General features: G+C 42.8%; 1 protein-coding gene across 1 annotated transcript; it reads left to right on the plus strand.

The window, feature by feature from the left end:
- Positions 1 to 1,095: 1,095 nt before the first annotated feature.
- Positions 1,096 to 21,038, plus strand: LOC135515705 (sortilin-like). Its single transcript, XM_064939390.1, has 16 exons — positions 1,096 to 1,250; positions 1,444 to 1,611; positions 2,149 to 2,222; positions 2,726 to 3,995; positions 9,203 to 9,263; positions 12,970 to 13,125; positions 13,726 to 13,826; positions 14,116 to 14,215; positions 14,655 to 14,829; positions 15,287 to 15,480; positions 16,011 to 16,203; positions 16,649 to 16,765; positions 19,202 to 19,328; positions 19,734 to 19,840; positions 20,095 to 20,213; positions 20,436 to 21,038. The coding sequence occupies exons 5-15, from the start codon at positions 9,233 to 9,235 to the stop codon at positions 20,174 to 20,176; spliced, it is 1,383 nt and encodes a 460-aa protein (XP_064795462.1). The 5' UTR covers positions 1,096 to 1,250; positions 1,444 to 1,611; positions 2,149 to 2,222; positions 2,726 to 3,995; positions 9,203 to 9,232; the 3' UTR covers positions 20,177 to 20,213; positions 20,436 to 21,038.
- The last annotated feature ends 1,437 nt before the right edge of the window (positions 21,039 to 22,475 follow it).

The raw sequence follows: 22,475 nt of genomic DNA on the forward strand, positions 1-22,475 counted from the left end.
GTTGCTGATTACATTACATCTATTAGGTAGCTTGCTTAGTTCTATGTAGTAATAATTTGCAGACTACTGTAGATATGTTGCTATGGTGGGAGATACTTTTCTCACACTTGTAATACATACATGACTTGTTATGCTACAGGGAATTTAGCCTAGCTACTATAGTATTAACATTGAGTCATAGGCTGATATAGACGTCGCTTACTATTAGTTTTTGCAAAGGCGTTACAGTGGCTGATGTGAAGGAGGTTTTGTTGCCTATATATGTATGGACATCACTTGGATGCGGCATGGGGGCAAACAACCGTTGATATACCCACTGGCAGCAGAATTTAGGTAAATGACTCGTCAAACATGTGTCTCTCCACACCCATCCATTCAAGTGCGACACTTGTCATTTGTCACCTGAAGCGACAGGCAGTGCTAGTCTGTCATACGTGACCCGAACTGTGGGATTTAGGATTTTACCATTATTTAGCCCACCACATCAAAATGACTTGGAGACGGTTGGTCCTCGGGGGGGGCATGCTTGCTTCTTATGGGTGTGAGGGGTCAGTGCAAAGAGCAACGAAACAGGAGAATGGTGTCTTTCCATCAGACTCAGCAAGATGGGGACCAACGCCAAGTCCTCTCACGGCCAGAAAGGGATACCACAGCTTGTAAACTCCCTCTCACACCATTAGAACACCGGGTGTTGGATCAAAATACACACGAGGTGAGAGCTATGTCAGTAGTGTTTTTGGCGTACTTTATCAATGACTATAGCATCAACACCGCAGTTTTACTTTTGCAATTGCATAAATAAATGCAAATGTATCATGAGGAAGGAATTTGGACTTCTGGCTGGACCAGGGAACTCTCAACAGGTAAGCTGCCTGATCACAAGTGTACGTGCAGGAAAGCATTCTGGCTGATGACAGTCTGTGTGTGTGTCTGCACGTCTGTGTGTATGTGTGTGTGTTTGTGACTGTCTGGCGTGCATGTGCAGACACGTCAGCCGTCTTGGTTCTTGCTGTCCAATCAGCTTGAGCCACCACAGCTCAGTTTCAACACTCTCCTCCACATGCCACTGTGGTCACGCTGCTCAGAATACTGGTGTGAAGACTAGACAGTGAGAACAACAAAACCACCAATCCCATTGCACCTAAACAACCACATCAGGGTGGTATCCATTAGGGCACAACGTAGCAAAACAATTTGCAATGGAAAATGTTCAGCTACAAAAGCAAGCGTTTCTTATTGGACAAATTCAGGTCTGTTGCAGTTTGTTTTTGTCTTTTTGCCATCTAATGAATGCACCCCAGGATGAGGCCTCATAGTTTTATGTTGGGGGAGGTGATTTACATGAAGACAATAGAGAAGACAAGTGGAGGAAGCCAGTTTAGACTATTGAGATGCACGTTAAGGCAACCTTCCATCACGTATGGTGCTTGTTCTGATTGACAGGTATTTCTGACTGCAGACACACCGGTTTTGGACAACCCCGGTGGCGTCACCTTTACTTCAACTGACGCCGGAGTGTCGTTTAAGTCTGTCCATCTGCCTTTTCACCCGGCCCAGCCAATCACCTTCCACTTCTTGAATCCCGAGTACTTAGTGGTCATCAGCATAGATGTGAGTAAATAAACAAACATGCTCTTTATCTCTTTGTGATCACACTCACCTCAAACATATGCACACATGGGCGCACACACATACATACATACATACATACATACATACATACATACATACATACATACATACATGCATAAAGGTGCCATATGTAAAAATCACTACCATTTCCTGGTAGAAAAAATTATAATAGTTAACCTAATTTCAGTTTATGTGACAAAACAAGCAAGTATAGTGTAGATAATCATTGCACCATCTAAACCGCTGTGAAATATATTTTCCACAACCAAAAATATTGTATTTTCAGCTGTTTGAAGCTGGTGCACAAAACCAAAAGTAAAAGACGCAAAAACGGAACTTAATAACAGGAAGCATAGAAATAGCACAGATAAAACAGATCTACCGCTTCTTAGTCTTGCTTTCAATGAGAATTACAGATCTATGTCTCACATTTCTATGGGAATTTGGTCAGGTCGCCCAAAAAATGACATATTCCAGCATTAAATACACATTCTCCTATGCTTTTCTCACTTGCAGGGCGGCCTGTGGCTTTCTCTGGACTTTGGGGCTGTGTGGAAAAAGGTTCACGAAGGAACACAATCTTTCACGTGGTGAGAACAAACGGGGCGGGCACACACACACACAAACACACACCACAAAGCTCAGTTTGATCAGCCGTGCCCAGACAAAGAGAGGAGGTGTGTCGTGTTCAATCTAAATACTGACTTCAATACATCAATGTAGTAAACACACAGAGCTCATAAAGCACACATGTCTACAGTCTGTTGTCTGTTGTTTGACTGAATTGGAATGTTTAGCCCAGGTCTGGTGACAACTATAGTGTGTCTGGTAGGAGTGAGAAGCTCCTATTTGTTAAGTTACTAAATGCCAATTTTCACTTAGTCATGCATTGATATCAATCAATGGGAGACTAAGTGAAAATTACTTGTGTAAGTTATAGGATATGCCCCTATGTAATAAAAAGTAACACCATGTAATAAATATGATTATTGACTGGGTCTCTCTCTGTCTCTCTCTGTCTCTGTCTCTTTCTGAGCGACAAGTTCATTTTCTTCTGTTTGGGCGCTGGTCTAGTAATGTGTTGTGTCGTTAGTGGAGGCAGACAGAAGAGGAGAGCTGTTCCTAAAGAGGACAGAAGACCTGGGGAAGACGTTCACCACCGTGGCACACAGCATCTTCTCCTTCGGCTATGTAGGAGGCTTCCTCTTCACCTCAGTCATAGAGACACTGGTGAGACACACACACTGATGCAACCACACACACACACACACACACACACACTGATGCAACCACACACAGGGGTTTTATCTGAGTGGGGGAAGGTTTGAGGTAGACAGACACATTGATAGACTAGAATAACAGCTGACACCGATCTGGGCATCAGGGTACACACACACACACGCAAGCTTGCATACTTATGCAAGCAAGCGTACACATACAAACACACACGGGTATCAAAATATCAAATACAATTTTATTTGTCACATACACATGGTTAGCAGATGTTAATGCGAGTGTAGCGAAATGCTTGTGCTTCTAGTTCCGACAATGCAGTAATAACCAACAAGTAATCTAACTAACAATTCCTAAACTATCAAAATATCAGCTGACATATACAATCATTTACACTCTGTGTTATTTACACTCACTCTGTGTGACAATACAGAGGCGGATGCAAGATGCAAGCAACGATGGTTTAATGAATACAGTTTACAGCGGCAACAGGACAGACAGACTATACTCAGACGGAATCCGACCCAGGGACTCGGGCGCATCTTCCGATGATAACGTGCTGAGAGATCCAGGGGAGTGTGTCCGGATGGGGTAGGAAGGAGCACAGCAGATAATCCACACAAGGGCGGCGAGAGAAGCGCACGGACACACGACACAACCTCAGGGAAGAAACAACGATCTGACAACAAGCAACACTGGTTACAGAACATATAAAGGGAAGATAAGTGGTTCCAGCTGGCGCAGACAATCAGGCCGAGATTGGGAACCACGCCCACACAAACACGGGAGAGAGAGAGAGAGAGAGAGAGAGAGAGAGAGAGAGAGAGAGAGAGAGAGAGAGAGAGAGAGAGAGAGAGAGAGAGAGAGAGAAAGAGATAGGCAGTGGATTCATGAACCGTGACACTCTGCCTTTCATTGGTCCAGTCAGTCAACAGTCGTAAACCACATTGTGGTTCTTGCTTGGTTAGATCTGTATTGTGACTAAGTGATTCTCTCCCAGGGAGCCTTGGTTAGATCTGTGTTGTGACTAATTGATTCTCTCCTAGGGAGCTCCACGTGTCATCTATGTGTCCTCAGACCAAGGGGACCACTTCAACAAAGCCCAGCTCCCCTCTGCCTCCACTGAGCAGGTAGGACAGGCTCCTGCCTGTCTGTCTGTCTGTCTGTCTGTATGCCTGTCTGTCTGTCTGTCTGTCTGTCTGTCTGTCTGTCTGTCTGTCTGTCTGTCTGTCTGTCCATTATGTCCCTCTGTACCCCACTACGTCCCCTCAGCCCTCACTTCATTCTATTGTCACCTGTCTATGGCTGTTATGGTAACCGTATTACCGCCACACTGGTAATGAGTAATGACGGCAGTCAAATTCCACGTGACCGTTTAGACACGGTAATTAGGCTTTTCCAAGCTCTGATGCTGCTGATGGTCATTAGTAGCCTACAAGAATTACTACCTGCCTGGTACTCAGAATTCTATTGTCAATCTAATCACTCTGACATCAAATGCAAATGTAATCGAAAATCGGATCAAACACTTCACGAGGGCCCATGTGTTCATGTTGCGCAACATTTCTATAGGCTATGCAATTGTGTGAGAAAACAGTTTTGATGGCCTCTATTAAAAAGAGGAGGATCCCATCAGCTTTCTATAGGCTGGACCTACTATATTTATTAACTTTCCTAATATCAAGCACATTGCTTTGCTTTACAGCAGGAGTATAGCCTACCTGGCTGGCATGAAAATGAACCATGGGAAAAGCCTCTTCTATTTAAGTATTTCCCCATGCCTCCGTTCTGAGAGAGGTGCATGATAATGGCCCATTCTAAATCAAACCTAATATCAGACAAATATTATTAGAATGTAAAGACAACATTAAATTAAGAATAGTCTGATGGGTGACAATATAAGCCTATCACTTGTGAATTATATATTATCAGTTGTGAATTATGCCCAGCTTGTGTAGTAAGTAACGCAAGATCGTCGTCACGGAAATGACCAGACCAAGGTGCAGCGTGGTGAGCGTACATATTTCTTTATTATAAATGTCGCCAACAAAACAAGAAACAACAAAAACTAACGTGAAGCTTACTAGGGCTATACAGGCCACTAACAAAGACAAAAAAACAAAAGGAAAAAAGGCTGCCTAAGTATGATTCCCAATCAGAGACAACGATAGACAGCTGTCCCTGATTGAGAACCATACCTGGCCAAAACATAGAAACAAAGAACATCGAGTTTCCCACAAGAGTCACACCCTGACCAAACAAACATAGAGAATGAAAGGCTCTCTATGACAAGTGCATGCCTTTTGTTTGCAACGTCTTCAAATCATAGTCACACGCCTCATGTAGCCTAGCCCATAGGCCTATATAATTTGATAATGTTTGTATCACAACTAAAGTAGCCAAATAACTTCCTAAAATTAGGCATATTAATCCGCTCTATAACCGGTATAGAGCCAAACTGGCATATATACGCTGCACGTGAGTTTCAAGTTTGAGGAAGATAATTTTCACCATAAATTGCACCTTTATAATACAGCATTGTATGCATAATCACATTTCCCGTCACTTTCAAGGACAGTTTTCCCGCTAATTGATTGCATTTTGGAACGTTTGCACTTATAGCCTACTGCCGTGTGCGCATTACTAAGCTTATAATGTGAAGAAATAGCCAAATAGGTTATCAACATTTTAAGCTAAACGTTCTGATCTGTTGCCTCCATTGTTTGTAAACGTTTTTTTGATGCGAGTGGCACGGGGACCAAGCCCAAAACAAACACAAATGTAACCCAAACAAAAGAGCGAGGTCAAACCTCTAATAAATGCACAGGACGAGACCCGCAATACACGACACAGGGCGAGACCCATAATAACAAATGCACAATACACGCAGCACGATAGCCGAAATAAGAAAGAACAGGTACTCACAGACCAACAAACATGGGAACAATAACCGACAAGACAATATTGAATAGATGGACACATATACAGTTGATGTCGGAAGTTTACATACACCTTAGCCAAATACATTTCAATTCAGTTTTTCACAATTCCTGACATTTAATCATAGTAACAATTCCCTGTCTTAGGTCAGTTAGGATCACAATTTTATTTTAAGAATGTGAAATGTCAGAATAATATTAGAGAGAATGATTTATTTCAGATTCAATTTCTTTCATCACATTCACAGTGGGTCAGAAGTTTACATTCACACAATTAGTATTTGGTAGCATTGCCTTTAAACTGTTTAACTTGGGTCAAATGTTTTGGGTAGCCTTCCACAAACTTCCCACAATAAGTTGGGTGAATTTTGACCCATTCCTCCTGACAGAGCTGGTCTAACTGAGTCAGGTTTGTAGGCCTCCTTGCTCACACATGCTTTTTCAGTTCTGCCCACACATTTTCTATAGGATTGAGGTAGGGGCTTTTTGATGGCCACTCCACTACCTTGGATTTGTTGTCCTTAAGCCATTTTGACACAACTTTAGAAGTATGCTTAGGGTCATTGTTCATTTGGAAGACCCATTTGCGACCAAGCTTTAACTTCCTGACTGTTGTCTTGAGATGTTTCTTCAATATATCCACATAATTTCCCCTCCTCATGATGCCATCTATTTTGTGAAGTGCACCAGTCCCTCCTGCAGCAAAGCACCCCCACGGCATGATGCTGCCACCCCCGTGTTTCACGGTTGGGATCGTGTTCTTCGGCTTGCAAGCCTCCACCTATTTCCTCCAAACATAACGATGGTCATTATGGCCAAGCAGTTCTATTTGTGTTTCATCAGACCAGAGGACATTTCTCCAAAAAGTATGATCTTTGTCCCCATGTGCAGTTGCAAACCGTAGTCTGGCTTTTTTTGTGGCGGTTTTGGAGCAGTGGCCTCTTCCTTGCTGAGCGGCCTTTCAGGTTATGTTGATATAGGACTCGTTTTACTGTGGATATAGATACTCTTGTACCTGTTTCCTCAAGCATCTTCACAAGGTCATTTGCTGTTGTTCTGGGATTGATTTGCACTTTTCGCACCAAAGTACATTCATCTCTAGGCAACAGAATGCGTCTCCTTCCTTAGCGGTATGACGGCTGCGTGGTCCTATGGTGTTTATACTTGCGTACTATTGTTTGTACAGATGAACGTGGTACCCTCAGGCATTTAGAAATTGCTCCCAAGGATGAACCAGACTTGTGGAGGTCTACAAAAAAAAATTCTGAGGCCTTGGCTGATTTCTTTTGATTTTCCCATGATGTCAAGCAAAGAGGCACTGAGTTTGAAGGTAGGCCTTGAAATACATCCACATGTACACCTCCAATTGACTTAAATTATGTCAATTAGCCTATCAGAAGCTTCTAAATCCATGACATCATTTTCTGGAATTTTCCAAGCAGTTTAAAGGGCACAGTCAATTTAGTGTATGTAAACCTCTGACCCACTGGAATTGTGATACAGTGAAATAATCTGTCTGTAAACAATTGTTGGAAAAATGACTTGTGTCATGCACAAAGCAGATGTCCTAACTGACTTGCCAAAACTATAGTTTGTTAACAAGAAATTGGTGGAGTGGTTGAAAAACTAGTTTTAATGACTCCAACCTAAGTGTATGTAAACTTCCGACTTAATCTGTATACAATTACTAATCAGGAGAATTGGAATCAGGTGTGCGTAATGAGACAGTTCAGTGACGCCTAGACGCCAGTGATGTAGACCTCCGGAATTGGTGCACGGAAGGGCAGCAGTACCGGGGGAATCTGTGACATATGGGGGATAGTAGATTGACATAGGCTAGTATTCTGTTCTTTGTTAGGCCCACTCATCTTATTGGCTGATAAAAAGTAGTGAACAGTTCTAACATCTTCAATATGGGCCTGGGAATCCGGAGTTGCGTCCCCCGATGTGTCTGTCTTCATTCACTTGTATCCTACTTCTTAGCTGAAATGCCTGTGAGAAGCACTCGATCATGTGACGGGCATTGGATATTAAAAATGTAAATATCTGAGAGAGCCATGTGAGTGAGAGGTGCTTCGGAGCACAGCAGCTGGGAGAAGGGAATTATAATTATTATATTCAGCCAAAGGGCACAGCGGCCACTTTGGCCGCAAATTGATTTTTTAGGGGGCATTACGGCCACACAAGGGGAATGCCGCAGGGAAATTTGAGGCCTGGTGAGAACTACCAAGTGATTGCCAAATTGTGAACGAGAGACTGATGAAGTGTGTGTAGCTTGAACAAGAAACAAATAAGAGCTTGTGCCTTTCATGCAACTATTTTTCAAATCAATATTAGAGTCGCATCATACATTTTAAGGCTGTATAAAAATCTAAACATATAGCCCAACGTTTGTGTCACAACTAAAGTTACATAAATAACTCTAAATTAAGCATATAGGAGGACCAGTTTCTTTGTTAACCTCTCAACACAGAATACCCGCATGTGCGCGCTTCCTTTGAAATCGTTTGGAGAAAAGATCATTTCTATTTTATGAATCTATGTTCAATTGTATTCTTCATACTATAAAATAATACAATTAATAACGTTCATTAACCGTGAGACTGGCAGTTATTTGCTTGACAATCTCCGGCTGACAAAATTTCATGACTGCCACAATCCTACCCTTGTCCATCTCTCCTGTTCCTCTGTACTGTTGTCTTCCTGTCCCTGTCTTCTCCTGTCTTTCTGTTCCCCCTGTCCCTCTGTCTCTGTCCCTCTATCTGTCCCTCTGTTATAAATTCATTTTAAAATATCTCAAAATTCCAGATCAGAGTGACAGCATTTCGACAAGTACACGGTAAAGAATCTGTCACAACAATTGACAAGACATAGTACAGATTAAAAACCACATTGTGACAAAGTAACTACAAGATATCGTAACTGTCACCAAGGGTCTGGTCTAGAAGCTCTTGAAAGAGGAAGTAGGGGTTTGAAAGACTTTTGCCTTTATCAGGAGGGGACCGTTTGGCAACTTTCCATTACAACACATAACGTAACGACAGATGCACACACCTGGTCTTGCCACAGACAAAGACACACACACATACCATCCCCTGCTCTCCTCTCTCTCCCTCAACTCCCTCCCAAACTGTATCTTGCTGACGAGACAGAAACAAAGATTTTCTCTCACAATGATTAAACACACACACACACACACACACACACACACACACACACACACACACACACACACACACACACACACACACACACACACACACACACACACACACACACACACACACACACACACAACTCATTGGGGGAGGCATTACAATAACGCAAACAGTTCCACACATGTCATAATGATTCATTTTCTCACCTGTATACATGTGTGTGTGTGTGTGTGTTTTCAGTTCTACTCGGTTCTGGATGGGGATGAGGACATGATCTTCATGCATGTGGACAATCCAGGAGGTACTATAGGGGAAAGGAGTGAACTTCATTGCAACTCACTCAAACACACATCTTACACACACTCTGTGACACGCACACAGTCCAGTCTCTGTTTCTATCTCACTTTCTCTCCCTCTCTCTCTTTCACACATTCTAACTCACACTCACACATGTTTGTCAAGTACAGACAAAGGATATATGAGCCACATGGATTCGTTTTTAGATTAGACATTCAAGTTTACTCATGTATTTTGCTCAGCACCGATCGTGTCTGAAATTGTACATCTATCTCATCTAGATCTATGGCTGTCTAAGCCTGCTAACCCTTATATGTCTGTCTCAGTTCTACTAACTCTAACCCTGATATGTCTGTCTCAGTTCTACTAACTCTAACCCTGATATGTCTGTCTCAGTTCTACTAACTCTAACCCTGATATGTCTGTCTCAGTCCTACTAACCCTGATATGTCTGTCTCAGTTCTACTAACCCTGATATGTCTGTCTCAGTTCTACTGACTAACCCTGATATGTCTGTCTCAGTTCTACTGACTAACCCTGATATGTCTGTCTCAGTTCTACTGACTAACCCTGATATGTCTGTCTCAGTTCTACTAACTCTAACCCTGATATGTCTGTCTCAGTTCTACTGACTAACCCTGATATGTCTGTCTCAGTTCTACTAACTCTAACCCTGATATGTCTGTCTCAGTCCTACTAACCCTGATATGTCTGTCTCAGTTCTACTAACTCTAACCCTGATATGTCTGTCTCAGTTCTACTAACCCTGATATGTCTGTCTCAGTTCTACTAACTCTAACCCTGATATGTCTGTCTCAGTTCTACTAACCCTGATATGTCTGTCTCAGTCCTACTAACCCTGATATGTCTGTCTCAGTTCTACTAACTCTAACCCTGATATGTCTGTCTCAGTCCTACTAACCCTGATATGTCTGTCTCAGTCCTACTAACCCTGATATGTCTGTCTCAGTCCTACTAACTCTAACCCTGATATGTCTGTCTCAGTCCTACTAACCCTGATATGTCTGTCTCAGTCCTACTAACTCTAACCCTGATATGTCTGTCTCAGTCCTACTAACCCTGATATGTCTGTCTCTGTCCTACTAACCCTGATATGTCTGTCTCAGTCCTACTAACTCTGATATGTCTGTCTCAGTTCTACTAACTCTAACCCTGATATGTCTGTCTCTGTCCTACTAACCCTGATATGTCTGTCTCAGTCCTACTAACTCTGATATGTCTGTCTCAGTCCTACTAACTCTAACCCTGATATGTCTGTCTCAGTCCTACTAACTCTAACCCTGATATGTCTGTCTCAGTTCTACTAACTCTAACCCTGATATGTCTGTCTCAGTTCTACTAACCCTGATATGTCTGTCTCAGTTCTACTAACCCTGATATGTCTGTCTCAGTCCTACTAACTCTGATATGTCTGTCTCTGTCCTACTAACCCTGATATGTCTGTCTCAGTCCTACTAACTCTGATATGTCTGTCTCAGTTCTACTAACCCTGATATGTCTGTCTCAGTTCTACTAACCCTGATATGTCTGTCTCAGTTCTACTAACCCTGATATGTCTGTCTCAGTTCTACTAACCCTGATATGTCTGTCTCAGTTCTACTGACTAACCCTGATATGTCTGTCTCAGTTCTACTGACTAACCCTGATATGTCTGTCTCAGTTCTACTGACTAACCCTGATATGTCTGTCTCAGTTCTACTAACTCTAACCCTGATATGTCTGTCTCAGTTCTACTAACCCTGATATGTCTGTCTCAGTCCTACTAACTATAACCCTGATATGTCTGTCTCAGTCCTACTAACCCTGATATGTCTGTCTCAGTTCTACTAACTCTAACCCTGATATGTCTGTCTCAGTTCTACTAACCCTGATATGTCTGTCTCAGTTCTACTAACTCTAACCCTGATATGTCTGTCTCAGTCCTACTAACCCTGATATGTCTGTCTCAGTCCTACTAACCCTGATATGTCTGTCTCAGTTCTACTAACTCTAACCCTGATATGTCTGTCTCAGTTCTACTAACCCTGATATGTCTGTATCAGTCCTACTAACCCTGATATGTCTGTCTCAGTTCTACTAACTCTAACAATGATATGTCTGTCTCAGTTCTACTAACCCTGATATGTCTGTCTCAGTTCTACTAACCCTGATATGTCTGTCTCAGTTCTACTAACCCTGATATGTCTGTCTCAGTTCTACTGACTAACCCTGATATGTCTGTCTCAGTTCTACTAACTCTAACCCTGATATGTCTGTCTCAGTCCTACTAACCCTGATATGTCTGTCTCAGTTCTACTAACCCTGATATGTCTGTCTCAGTCCTACTAACCCTGATATGTCTGTCTCAGTTCTACTAACTCTAACCCTGATATGTCTGTCTCAGTCCTACTAACTCTAACCCTGATATGTCTGTCTCAGTCCTACTAACTCTGATATGTCTGTCTCAGTTCTACTAACCCTGATATGTCTGTCTCAGTTCTACTAACCCTGATATGTCTGTCTCAGTTCTACTAACCCTGATATGTCTGTCTCAGTTCTACTAACCCTGATATGTCTGTCTCTGTCCTACTAACCCTGATATGTCTGTCTCAGTTCTACTAACCCTGATATGTCTGTCTCAGTTCTACTAACCCTGATATGTCTGTCTCAGTCCTACTAACCCTGATATGTCTGTCTCAGTCCTACTAACCCTGATATGTCTGTCTCAGTTCTACTAACCCTGATATGTCTGTCTCAGTCCTACTAACCCTGATATGTCTGTCTCAGTCCTACTAACCCTGATATGTCTGTCTCAGTCCTACTAACTCTAACCCTGATATGTCTGTCTCAGTCCTACTAACCCTGATATGTCTGTCTCAGTCCTACTAACCCTGATATGTCTGTCTCAGTTCTACTAACTCTAACCCTGATATGTCTGTCTCAGTCCTACTAACCCTGATATGTCTGTCTCAGTCCTACTACCATGCTTGCTGCAATGGAAAAGCTTGAGTTTTTTTTAGAGAGAAAGAGGAATGACTGGTTTCACAAGTTCTCAGTATTGCTGACAAATAATCCTATCATACAGGCTGTGTATGTGTGTCTTCTGTGTCAGTACATACAGTAGGTGTCTATGGGTGGAGGGCCGAGGCGTTTGTGCCATTGAGCTGAATGGAGGAGATAAGAAGGAGGGGTTTTATCTGAGTGGGGGAAGGTTAGAGGTAGATAGACACATTAATAGACTAGAATAACAGCAGACACAGCTCTGGGCATCAGGGTACACACACACACAGACACACACAGACACACACACACACACACACACACACACACACACACACACACAGACACACACAGACACACACACACAGCAACACATGGTACAAAGGGATTTTATGCATACTATTTACCACTAAATGCTGAGGTAAGTTGTTTCTACATCTTTGATGTCAGGAGGGTTCTTGACACCATTTATTGATGTTTACGGCCCCTCATCACTATGCCGACTCATAGTGGGCTGTGTCAGCACAGTTGGGTTTGTTCCCAAGCCTACAGAAGACACTGTATTTCTTCCATCCGTGTGTGTGTTGTCTCATGGGGTCGGGATAGAGTAGATGATAAATGACTATTCCTTCTATATCATACTGTTATACTACTGATTCTATTGACTTTCTATTCTATTGTACCATACTCTACTGTCTTCTATCCTCCAGAGGAGAGCTACTTTGGGACGGTGTACACATCAGATGACCGGGGCATCCTGTACTCTAAGTGTCTAGAGCGCCACCTGTTTGGTGGGGAAGGGAAGAGCGACTTCACCAACGTCACCTCCATGAGAGGAGTGTACCTCACCAACATACTGGAGGAGGGTACGCAACTACGCATCAACACAATCTGGGTCGTATTCTTTAGGAACATTAAGAGTCCGAAACGGGGAGGGACTCTTGTAATCTATACCCGTCACAGCCAGAAGAGGACTGGCCACCCCTCAGAGCCTGGTTTCTCTCTAGGTTTCTTCCTAGGTTCCTGCATTTCTAGGGAGTTTTTCCTAGCCACCGTGCTTCTACATCTGCATTGTTTGCTCTTTGGGATTTTAAGCCGGGTTTCTGTTTAAGCACTTAGTGACAACTGCCGATGTAAAAAGGGCTTTATAAATACATTTGATTGATACCTGAACTTGTCCAATATAAAATGCATGTATTTTGTAGGGGGGGTTCAACTGGCTCATTGAAGTGTGAATGCATGTATTTTGTAGGGGGGGGGGGTTCAACTGGCTCATTGAAGTGTGAATGCATGTATTTTGTATGGGGGGGGGGTTCAACTGGCTCATTGAAGTGTGAATGCATGTATTTTGTAGGGGGGGTTCAACTGGCTCATTGAAGTGTGAAAGCATGTATTTTTTAGTGGCAAAAATATGACAATTACTAATCCAAACTAAAACGTTTTTTCCTGGGTATTGTTTTTGACAGACTGCTGCATTCGGACAGTCATTTCGTTTAACCGAGGGGGACAGTGGACACTCCTCAACAAGCCCCAGAATGTTGAGTGTGGTGAGGATTCAAGAAATGATGTGAGAACTAACTTCATTCCCTCCTCTGACAATTAAGTGTGTTGAGTAGAGTATGTTGATGCTTATTATATGATTGTGAACACTGATTCGTGTGTGTGTGTATGTTTATACTGTGTTATTGACTGTATGTTTGTTTTACTCCATGTGTAACTCTGCGTCGTTTTATGTGTCGAACTGCTTTGCTTTATCTTGGTGAGGTCGCAATTGTAAATGAGAACTTGTTCTCATCTTGCCTACCTGGTTAAATAAAGGTGAAATAAAAAAATGTGTGTGTGTGTGTGTGTGACAGTGTAACTTGCACATCCACGGTGAGCACAGTCGCTACAACGGCATCACTCCAATACTGCCTCTCTCTGACCCCACGGCTGTTGGCCTTGTCATCGCCCATGGTAACCAAACTGTCAATCATACATATCAAAGACATGTTGCATTGTGAAACTTCTGTATTACCGTAGTGTACATGATGTTGTGCACTACATTTAGCACTGTAGGGAATCTTGAATGGACTACACAGGAAATTCTTCCGCCCCTAATAATTCGGTCATCACTACAAATAGCTGATCCCATATATAGTGCACTATATATTCCCGGTCCCCACTCGTTCCCTTACCATTTAATGTTTGCAGATCAGTAATGTGGGATCAGTATGGTGAAAGCTTCTCCACTACACTGGTTATCTCTATCCAGGCCCTTCAGGTCAGAAAACATTGGAGGGTTAGGGATAAACGGAGGGGTAGGGAGAAACATGTTTTCGGACACATCCCCCACCGTCTAGCTGTCCCAGAATGTGTTTGACCTTTCTATGACCTCTGCCCTTTGACCGGTCAGGCAGTGTGGGGGACTCCATCTCGTCAACACGTCCTGACGTGTATGTGTCAGAGGACGGGGGGTACAAGTGGAGGGGTTCCCTGAGGGGCCCTCATCACTACAGCATCCTGGACGCTGGGGGGCTCGTCGTGGCTGTGGAGGCCCACCCCATGGACGGCCAAATCAACACCATCAAGTGCTGAACACCACACGCACGCACACACACATTCGGTGCCATGTAGAAAGATTGGGTGTAAGAAAGATGCTTTTTATTCGCACCCCCACCCATGGCATGCAAGTGACATCCTCTGTGTGTGTGTGTGTGTGTGTGTGTGTTTGACTATGGAGTGTTTGTGTCTATCCGCTCTTCACTCCCTATGAAGTTGTGAATGTGTCTAAGCAGTCCACTATCTGGTAACTCTGTATGTGTGTGTTTTAATCCTGTGTACTTCATGCGTGTGTGTGTGTGTGTGCTTGCACGTTCACATTCAGATGTTTATACAGGGCCGTATTCATTAGGCACCAATGAAAGAAAGAATACAACCTTAACTTTATCCAATAAGAAAGGCTTGTTTTAGTTTTCCATGGCAAAGCGTTTTGTGACTCTGTGCACTACTGAAAACGACCCTGTATGTCATTGTGCATCACCCCAGGTTCTCCACAGATGAAGGCCAGTGTTGGAAGGTGTACAACTTTACAGAGCAGCCCATCTTCTTCGCTGGCCTGACATCCGAGCCGGGCACCAAGACCATGAACATCAGCGTGTGGGGCTACCGGCGTGAGGACGACCACCAGCCCATGTGGGTGGTGGTCACCATTGACTTCCAGAGTCTCCTCACCAGAGAGTGTGGGTGAATCTCAATTGCGTTTGTGTCCTGTGTCTACTCGTCTCCTTGTCAAAACTGAGTGGAGGAGAATGTCTGAGGGGAGGAACCTTGGATCTTCTCCTCCAATGCTTTTTGTGAAGGAGGTGAGGAGAGTGGTCACGAGGAATCAAGGAAAGATGATTGAGATTCCCCCTGTGAATCATTTGTTTGTTGTCAAATGTAATATCCCCAAGGATCATAATCAATTAACCAACAACAGACATTTCACAGGGAATGAAACAGTAACTAGCTTTCTATTGTGAGAATACCCAAAGAGTGTCGTCAAATATGTGGTTTCCATATGTTGGATGTGTTTGATACCATTCCATTGATTCCATTCCAGCTATTACAATGAGTTTGCCCTCCTATAGATCCTTCCACAAGCCACCTTTGGTGTGCACCCCTGTGGGTCACTAGGAAAGGAATTGAACGTACTGATATCGATAAATATATACTAAAATTGGCATGTCTCAATAGTCTCTCTCTATTGGTTAACGTTGGTTTCCCATAGGTGGTAACCAGGACTATGTTCAGTGGTTGGCCCATGCCACAGAGGGCGGGGACTTGGCCACAGAGGGGTGTGTCTTGGGCTACAAGGAGACCTTCAGGAGGCTGAGGAAGCTGTCCGTCTGCAGGAATGGATGGGACTACGTGGTGAGCAGGCAGAAAAGCCCCTGCCCCTGCACCAGAGAGGACTACCTATGGTAAGAAAAACTGTCAGGGGTCCAGTCTAAACTGACAAGGCTATTCAGTTATGGTCCTGGAGGACCGTAATACTACTGGGTCGTATTCAGTAGTAACCAGAAGAAAATTAACTGAAACAGAAAGGGACTACCTGAACTTAGGAAACATTTGTTTTCATGGTCTGTTGAAAAACAAAATGCTTTGTTGTGCCCTAATAAATTCAACCCTGGTTTTCATTCTCTCCCTCTAGTCAGGGATACATTCAGATACAGGAAACCAGAAGTTGAGATTTGTCCATTTAAAGGCACAATCTGTTACTTCATTTCTAGTCAAAAAATCATTTTTTTCTCTAATTGTGCCTTTGAGGCAAAGGCAGAGTCAACGCAGACCCTTACATAACATTACCACAAGGCATATGCTGTGTCTGTGGTTGAAATGGCCTAATGTGTCTCTCCTTTCCAACAGTGACTATGGTTACTATCGTCATGAGAACAGCTCAGAGTGTATGAGACAACTGGACACTGCAGACCACGCCCTAGAGGTGTGTCTAAATGGAGAGGAGGAGGAGTTTAGGACGTCGGGGTAATTATGATACACACATTTGTTTTATTATCCTTGTGGGGACCAAAGAATTGATTCCCATTGAAAATCCTATTTTTTCTGACACTAATCCTTAATCTAACCATAATCGTAACCCCTAACCATAACGCCTAACCCTAACTGTATCCCTAACCCTAACCTTAACCCATAACCATAACTCCTAACCCTAACTGTATCCCTAACCCTAATAGTATCCCTAACCCTAACCTTAACCCATAACCATAACGCCTAACCCTAACCTTAACCCATAACCATAACGCCTAACCCTAACTGTATCCCTAACCTTAACCCATAACCATAACTCCTAACCCTAACTGTATCCATAACCCTAATAGTATCCCTAACCCTAACCTTAACCCATAACCATAACTCCTAACCCTAACTGTATCCCTAACCCTAACCTTAACCCATAACCATAACTCCTAACCCTAACTGTATCCCTAACCCTAACTGTATCCCTAACCCTAACCTTAACCCATAACCATAACTCCTAACCCTAACTGTATCCCTAACCCTAACTGTATCCCTAACCCTAACCTTAACCCATAACCATAACTCCTAACCCTAACCTTAACCCATAACCATAACTCCTAACCCTAACTGTATCCCTAACCCTAATAGTATCCCTAACCCTAACCTTAACCCATAACCATAACCATAACGCCTAACCCTAACTGTATCCCTAACCTTAACCCATAACCATAACTCCTAACCCTAACTGTATCCCTAACCCTAACTGTATCCCTATCCTTAACCCATAACCATAACTCCTAACCCTAACCTTAACCCATAACCATAACTCCTAACCCTAACTGTATCCCTAACCCTAATAGTATCCCTAACCCTAACCTTAACCCATAACCATAACGCCTAACCCTAACTGTATCCCTAACCTTAACCCATAACCATAACGCCTAACCCTAACTGTATCCCTAACCTTAACCCATAACCATAACTCCTAACCCTAACTGTATCCCTAACCCTAACTGTATCCCTAACCCTAACCTTAACCCATAACCATAACTCCTAACCCTAACTGTATCCCTAACCCTAACTGTATCCCTAACCCTAACCTTAACGCATTACCATAACTCCTAACCCTAACTGTATCCCTAACCCTAACTGTATCCCTAACCCTAACCTTAACCCATAACCATAACGCCTAACCCTAACTGTATCCCTAACCCTAACCTTAACCCATAACCATAACTCCTAACCCTAACTGTATCCCTAACCCTAACTGTATCCCTATCCTTAACCCATAACCATAACGCCTAACCCTAACTATATCCCTAACCCTAACCCTAACCTTAACCCATAACCATAACTCCTAACCCAACTGTATCCCTAACCCTAATAGTATCCCTAACCCTAACCTTAACCCATAACCATAACTCCTAACCCTAACTGTATCCCTAACCCTAACTGTATCCCTAACCCTAACCTTAACCCATAACCATAACTCCTAACCCTAACTGTATCCCTAACCCTAATAGTATCACTAACCCTAACCTTAACCCATAACCATAACTCCTAACCCTAACTGTATCCCTAACCCTAACTGTATCCCTAACCCTAACCTTAACCCATAACCATAACGCCTAACCCTAACTGTATCCCTAACCCTAACCTTAACCCATAACCATAACTCCTAACCCTAACTGTATCCCTAACCCTAATTGTATCCCTAACCCTAACCTTAACCCATAACCATAACGCCTAACCTTAACTATATCCCTAACCCTAACCTTAACCCATAACCATAACTCCTAACCCTAACTGTATCCCTAACCCTAATAGTATCCCTAACCCTAACCTTAACCTTAACCCATAACCATAACTCCTAACCCTAACTCCTAACCCTAACTGTATCCCTAACCCTAACCTTAACCCATAACCATAACTCCTAACCCTAACTGTATCCCTAACCCTAATAGTATCCCTAACCCTAACCTTAACCCATAACCATAACTCCTAACCCTAACTGTATCCCTAACCCTAACTGTATCCTTAACCCTAACCTTAACCCATAACTCCTAACCCTAACTGTATCCCTAACCCTAACTGTATCCCTAACCCTAACCTTAACCCATAACCATAACTCCTAACCCTAACTGTATCCCTAACCCTAACTGTATCCCTAACCTTAACCCATAACCATAACTCCTAACCCTAACTGTATCCCTAACCCTAATAGTATCCCTAACCCTAACCTTAACCCCTAAGCCTAAAATAACCTTTTCCTTGTGGGGACCGGCGAAATGTGGTCCCCACAAAGATAGTCAAACCAAACACACACACACACACACACACACACACACACACACACACACACACACACACACACACACACACACACACACACACACACACACACACACACACACACACAGTTCACCATGTGGTCTCCATGTGTAGGTACCGTAAGGTTCCCAGTGATAAGTGTGAGGGAGGTTTCACTCCCCTGCGCATAAAGGAGACAGTCAACAGGCATTGTGGGAACTCCAGTCAGCCCCCCACTGCCAGCCCATATTCTGAAACCCCGGTGAGTGTGACCTGTGTGTGTGCATCTGCGAGTTCTTGTGTGGGTCTCCTTTGTGTGTGTGTGTGTGTGCTTGGGTTATTGCTCACAGTGTGAAAGGTGTGACTTATCTGGGCATAATGTAACAGTGTTCTTCATTCTCGGGAGACACACATTGTGAGCTGGGTTTTGTTCCAGCCCAGTACTAACACAGCTGATTCAATCAATCAATGGCTTGATAACTGGTTGATGAGTTGAATCAGTTGTGTCAGCGGTGTGCTGGAACAAACGCCTACACACCCTCTGGGTACTTCCGCATCAGAAAATACAGCCCCACATATTAGATGATGCATTGCGTCGCATGATAAAGGTTTATAGCGTTTAGAATAATATGACCAGAAATATGATAATGCTATGTCTGTATTTCAGAGAGAGAAGATGCTGTTGATCGTAGTTTGTGTTGGATCAGGGATTGTCATTCTGGTGGCTGTTGCCGCTGCTGTCTATACTGTAAGGAGAATGGGCTATGGAAATAGGTGAGCCTCGTACACATTTATGCGCACGAGCATGCAAGTACACACACACACACACACACACACACACACACACACACACACACACACACACACACACACACACACACACACACACACACACACACACACACACACACACACACACACACACACACACACACACACTGCTCAGGTACAAGTGCACATTGAAATGCTTGCTTCCGTTCTGGTCCTAAATATTGACATGCCTTGTGGCTCTGCTCCGCCCCCTACAGGGCGCCAACGTATCGCTTCTCTGTCCTGCAGATTCGGGACGACGACTGCTCCATTGCCGCCGACCCAGAGTGTCGCCAGTAGCAACGGAACATCAGTCTTCCCAGTGGATTCAGATGATGTGAGTGTTATTAGCTTTAGCATGGTGGCTAAAGGCACTCAGGATTTTTAGGACATTTTGTGTGCATAGCAAAAGGCTAAATGTGTGTGAACTTGTGCATTTAAGGGCAGCGTTATGGTCATGTTGGCCCGTCAATTATTTTAAATGAACGATGATCCATTTACAAGACGTAATGTGGAAAATATTGATACCTTCCCTCTGTTGTCCCCCCCCGTTTTGTAGGATCTTATTGAATGAACAACATGAGATTAAATATCTTGACGAGGATCTCCAGATTTTGACCATTTGGATGTATGACATTCCACTTGTTGTATTACGTACCTGTTGCATCTCAATGGAAAGATGTCTAGGGTTTGTGAGGAACAAATTGCAGATGTCATGTAGATGGTTTGCAGATGTCCCAAGCTATTTATTGAGCGAAGAACACTTCCCACTGGACACTGGTTGAACCAACGTAGAATAGACGTTGAATTGAGTTTACTTCAAGTTTCACTGCTCTGTTTTTAAGTATTTGATGAATTAACAGTTTGTCTCTGTCTGATGATATTATTTATGCGTGGAACACTTTCTTCAACTTGCACAATTTTGTATGGCGCTTGCAACGCAATTGATAGTGGGTTCGATTCCCGGGACCACCCTTGTGTAAAATGTATGCACGCATGACTGTAAATCGATTTGGATAAAAGCGTCTGCTAAATGGCATATATTTATTATTATTACCACTGTTCACTAGTCTGTATTTTGATGAGGCCCTGAATAATGTGCATTCCTAATAAATCAATACAGTAATGTTAGAATAGCGATGTAATGGAAATAAAGTGCCTGATTACCTCAATTATTCTGTATTTACTCTGCAGGAACAATCAACTGTTATCTGTTATTCACTATGCATTTATTCCTCATGTCTCTACTCCTTTATCTTTAACTCTGCATTGTTGGAAAAGGCCCCGTGAGTAAGCATTTCACTGTTAAACAACACCCGTTGTTTATGAAGCATGTGACAAATAACATACGATTGATTTGACATGTAGAATGGATCCCACAGCAAGTAGAGATTACTATCAACTTGTTTCGTATTTGAATAGATAATCTTCTGTTAGTCAGCACCTCACCTAAAGTGTCTATGATCTTTAATTGTTTTACTTCCTAGGTGGATTTTCTTGTTGCCTTATTGCTTACCTGTACAATGTGCTACATGGGCTAGGGCTCCACCCGATGGGTTCTACTTGTTCTGTCTGGACAGGATCACCCACAAATGACATCCCTGTTTGCATTCTTTAAAGGTGCATCATTCCTTCCTCGCTGATTAGAAATCATTGGAAAGGTAAAAGCCACGTGATGGTGCCCTTGCATTTACTTGTCCAATCTTGTAATAATAATCAATGATTGCCAGGTGCAGGAGGAAGGAGGCACTTTTCATTCAACTACTCTCCCCACACAAGAGGGCGCTGTGCAGCATATCTTCTCCCGAAGGGTCTTTGTCACAGTCTTGTGTCTATGCTTTGCCCCTCCTTTAGAGCTGATGTGACTTCGAGTGTGTGTCATGAACAACAGCACTAGCAACAAAAGTGAAATTGGCTGTTTGCCTTCAAAATAAAAGTCCCCCATTGAAACTGATTCCACTATGAAAATAGTGGAATTATGCCACAATTGGACTAGATAATGGTAAACAAGGATGTTTTATAATGTTGGTATATACATTTAACAAAAGACAATTTAACACAAAACATACAATTCAGTTGAAATCGCACTGTGGATGTATATAGACTTCAGAATTGCATTGGAGGCATACTTACATTGCAATGTAGAGCCTTACCTATGGATCTTGGGTCCATGAAATGGGGTATCAGCCTAATGAGTGACACCTACAGATTACATTGCTTAAAGAGTTTACACAAATACTAGCGTCTTAGCTCTTATTACAGAACTTTAAATGTCGGAAATCCCCTCACTATTCAGCTTATTGTATGTATTGGGCATTCATATTGCAATGTACAACCTTACCTATGGATCTTGGGTCCATGAAATATGGTATCAGCCTATTCAGTGACACCAACAGATTACAATTTACACAAATATGAGCTTTGTTGCTCTATTTGCAGGACTTGAACTGAGGATATTTTTCTCTGCTAATACAGGAGTAATAAAGGCCTAGTTCAATAATTTTGTAAAATAAAATATACTATTACTTTTTATTTCGATTTATCAGGGGCTTCCCGTGGTTATAAAACTCAAACTGCAGAACAGTAGGTGGAAACACAG

This window comes from Oncorhynchus masou, chromosome 27, assembly GCF_036934945.1.
Source record: "Oncorhynchus masou masou isolate Uvic2021 chromosome 27, UVic_Omas_1.1, whole genome shotgun sequence".
Lineage (NCBI taxonomy): Eukaryota > Metazoa > Chordata > Actinopteri > Salmoniformes > Salmonidae > Oncorhynchus > Oncorhynchus masou.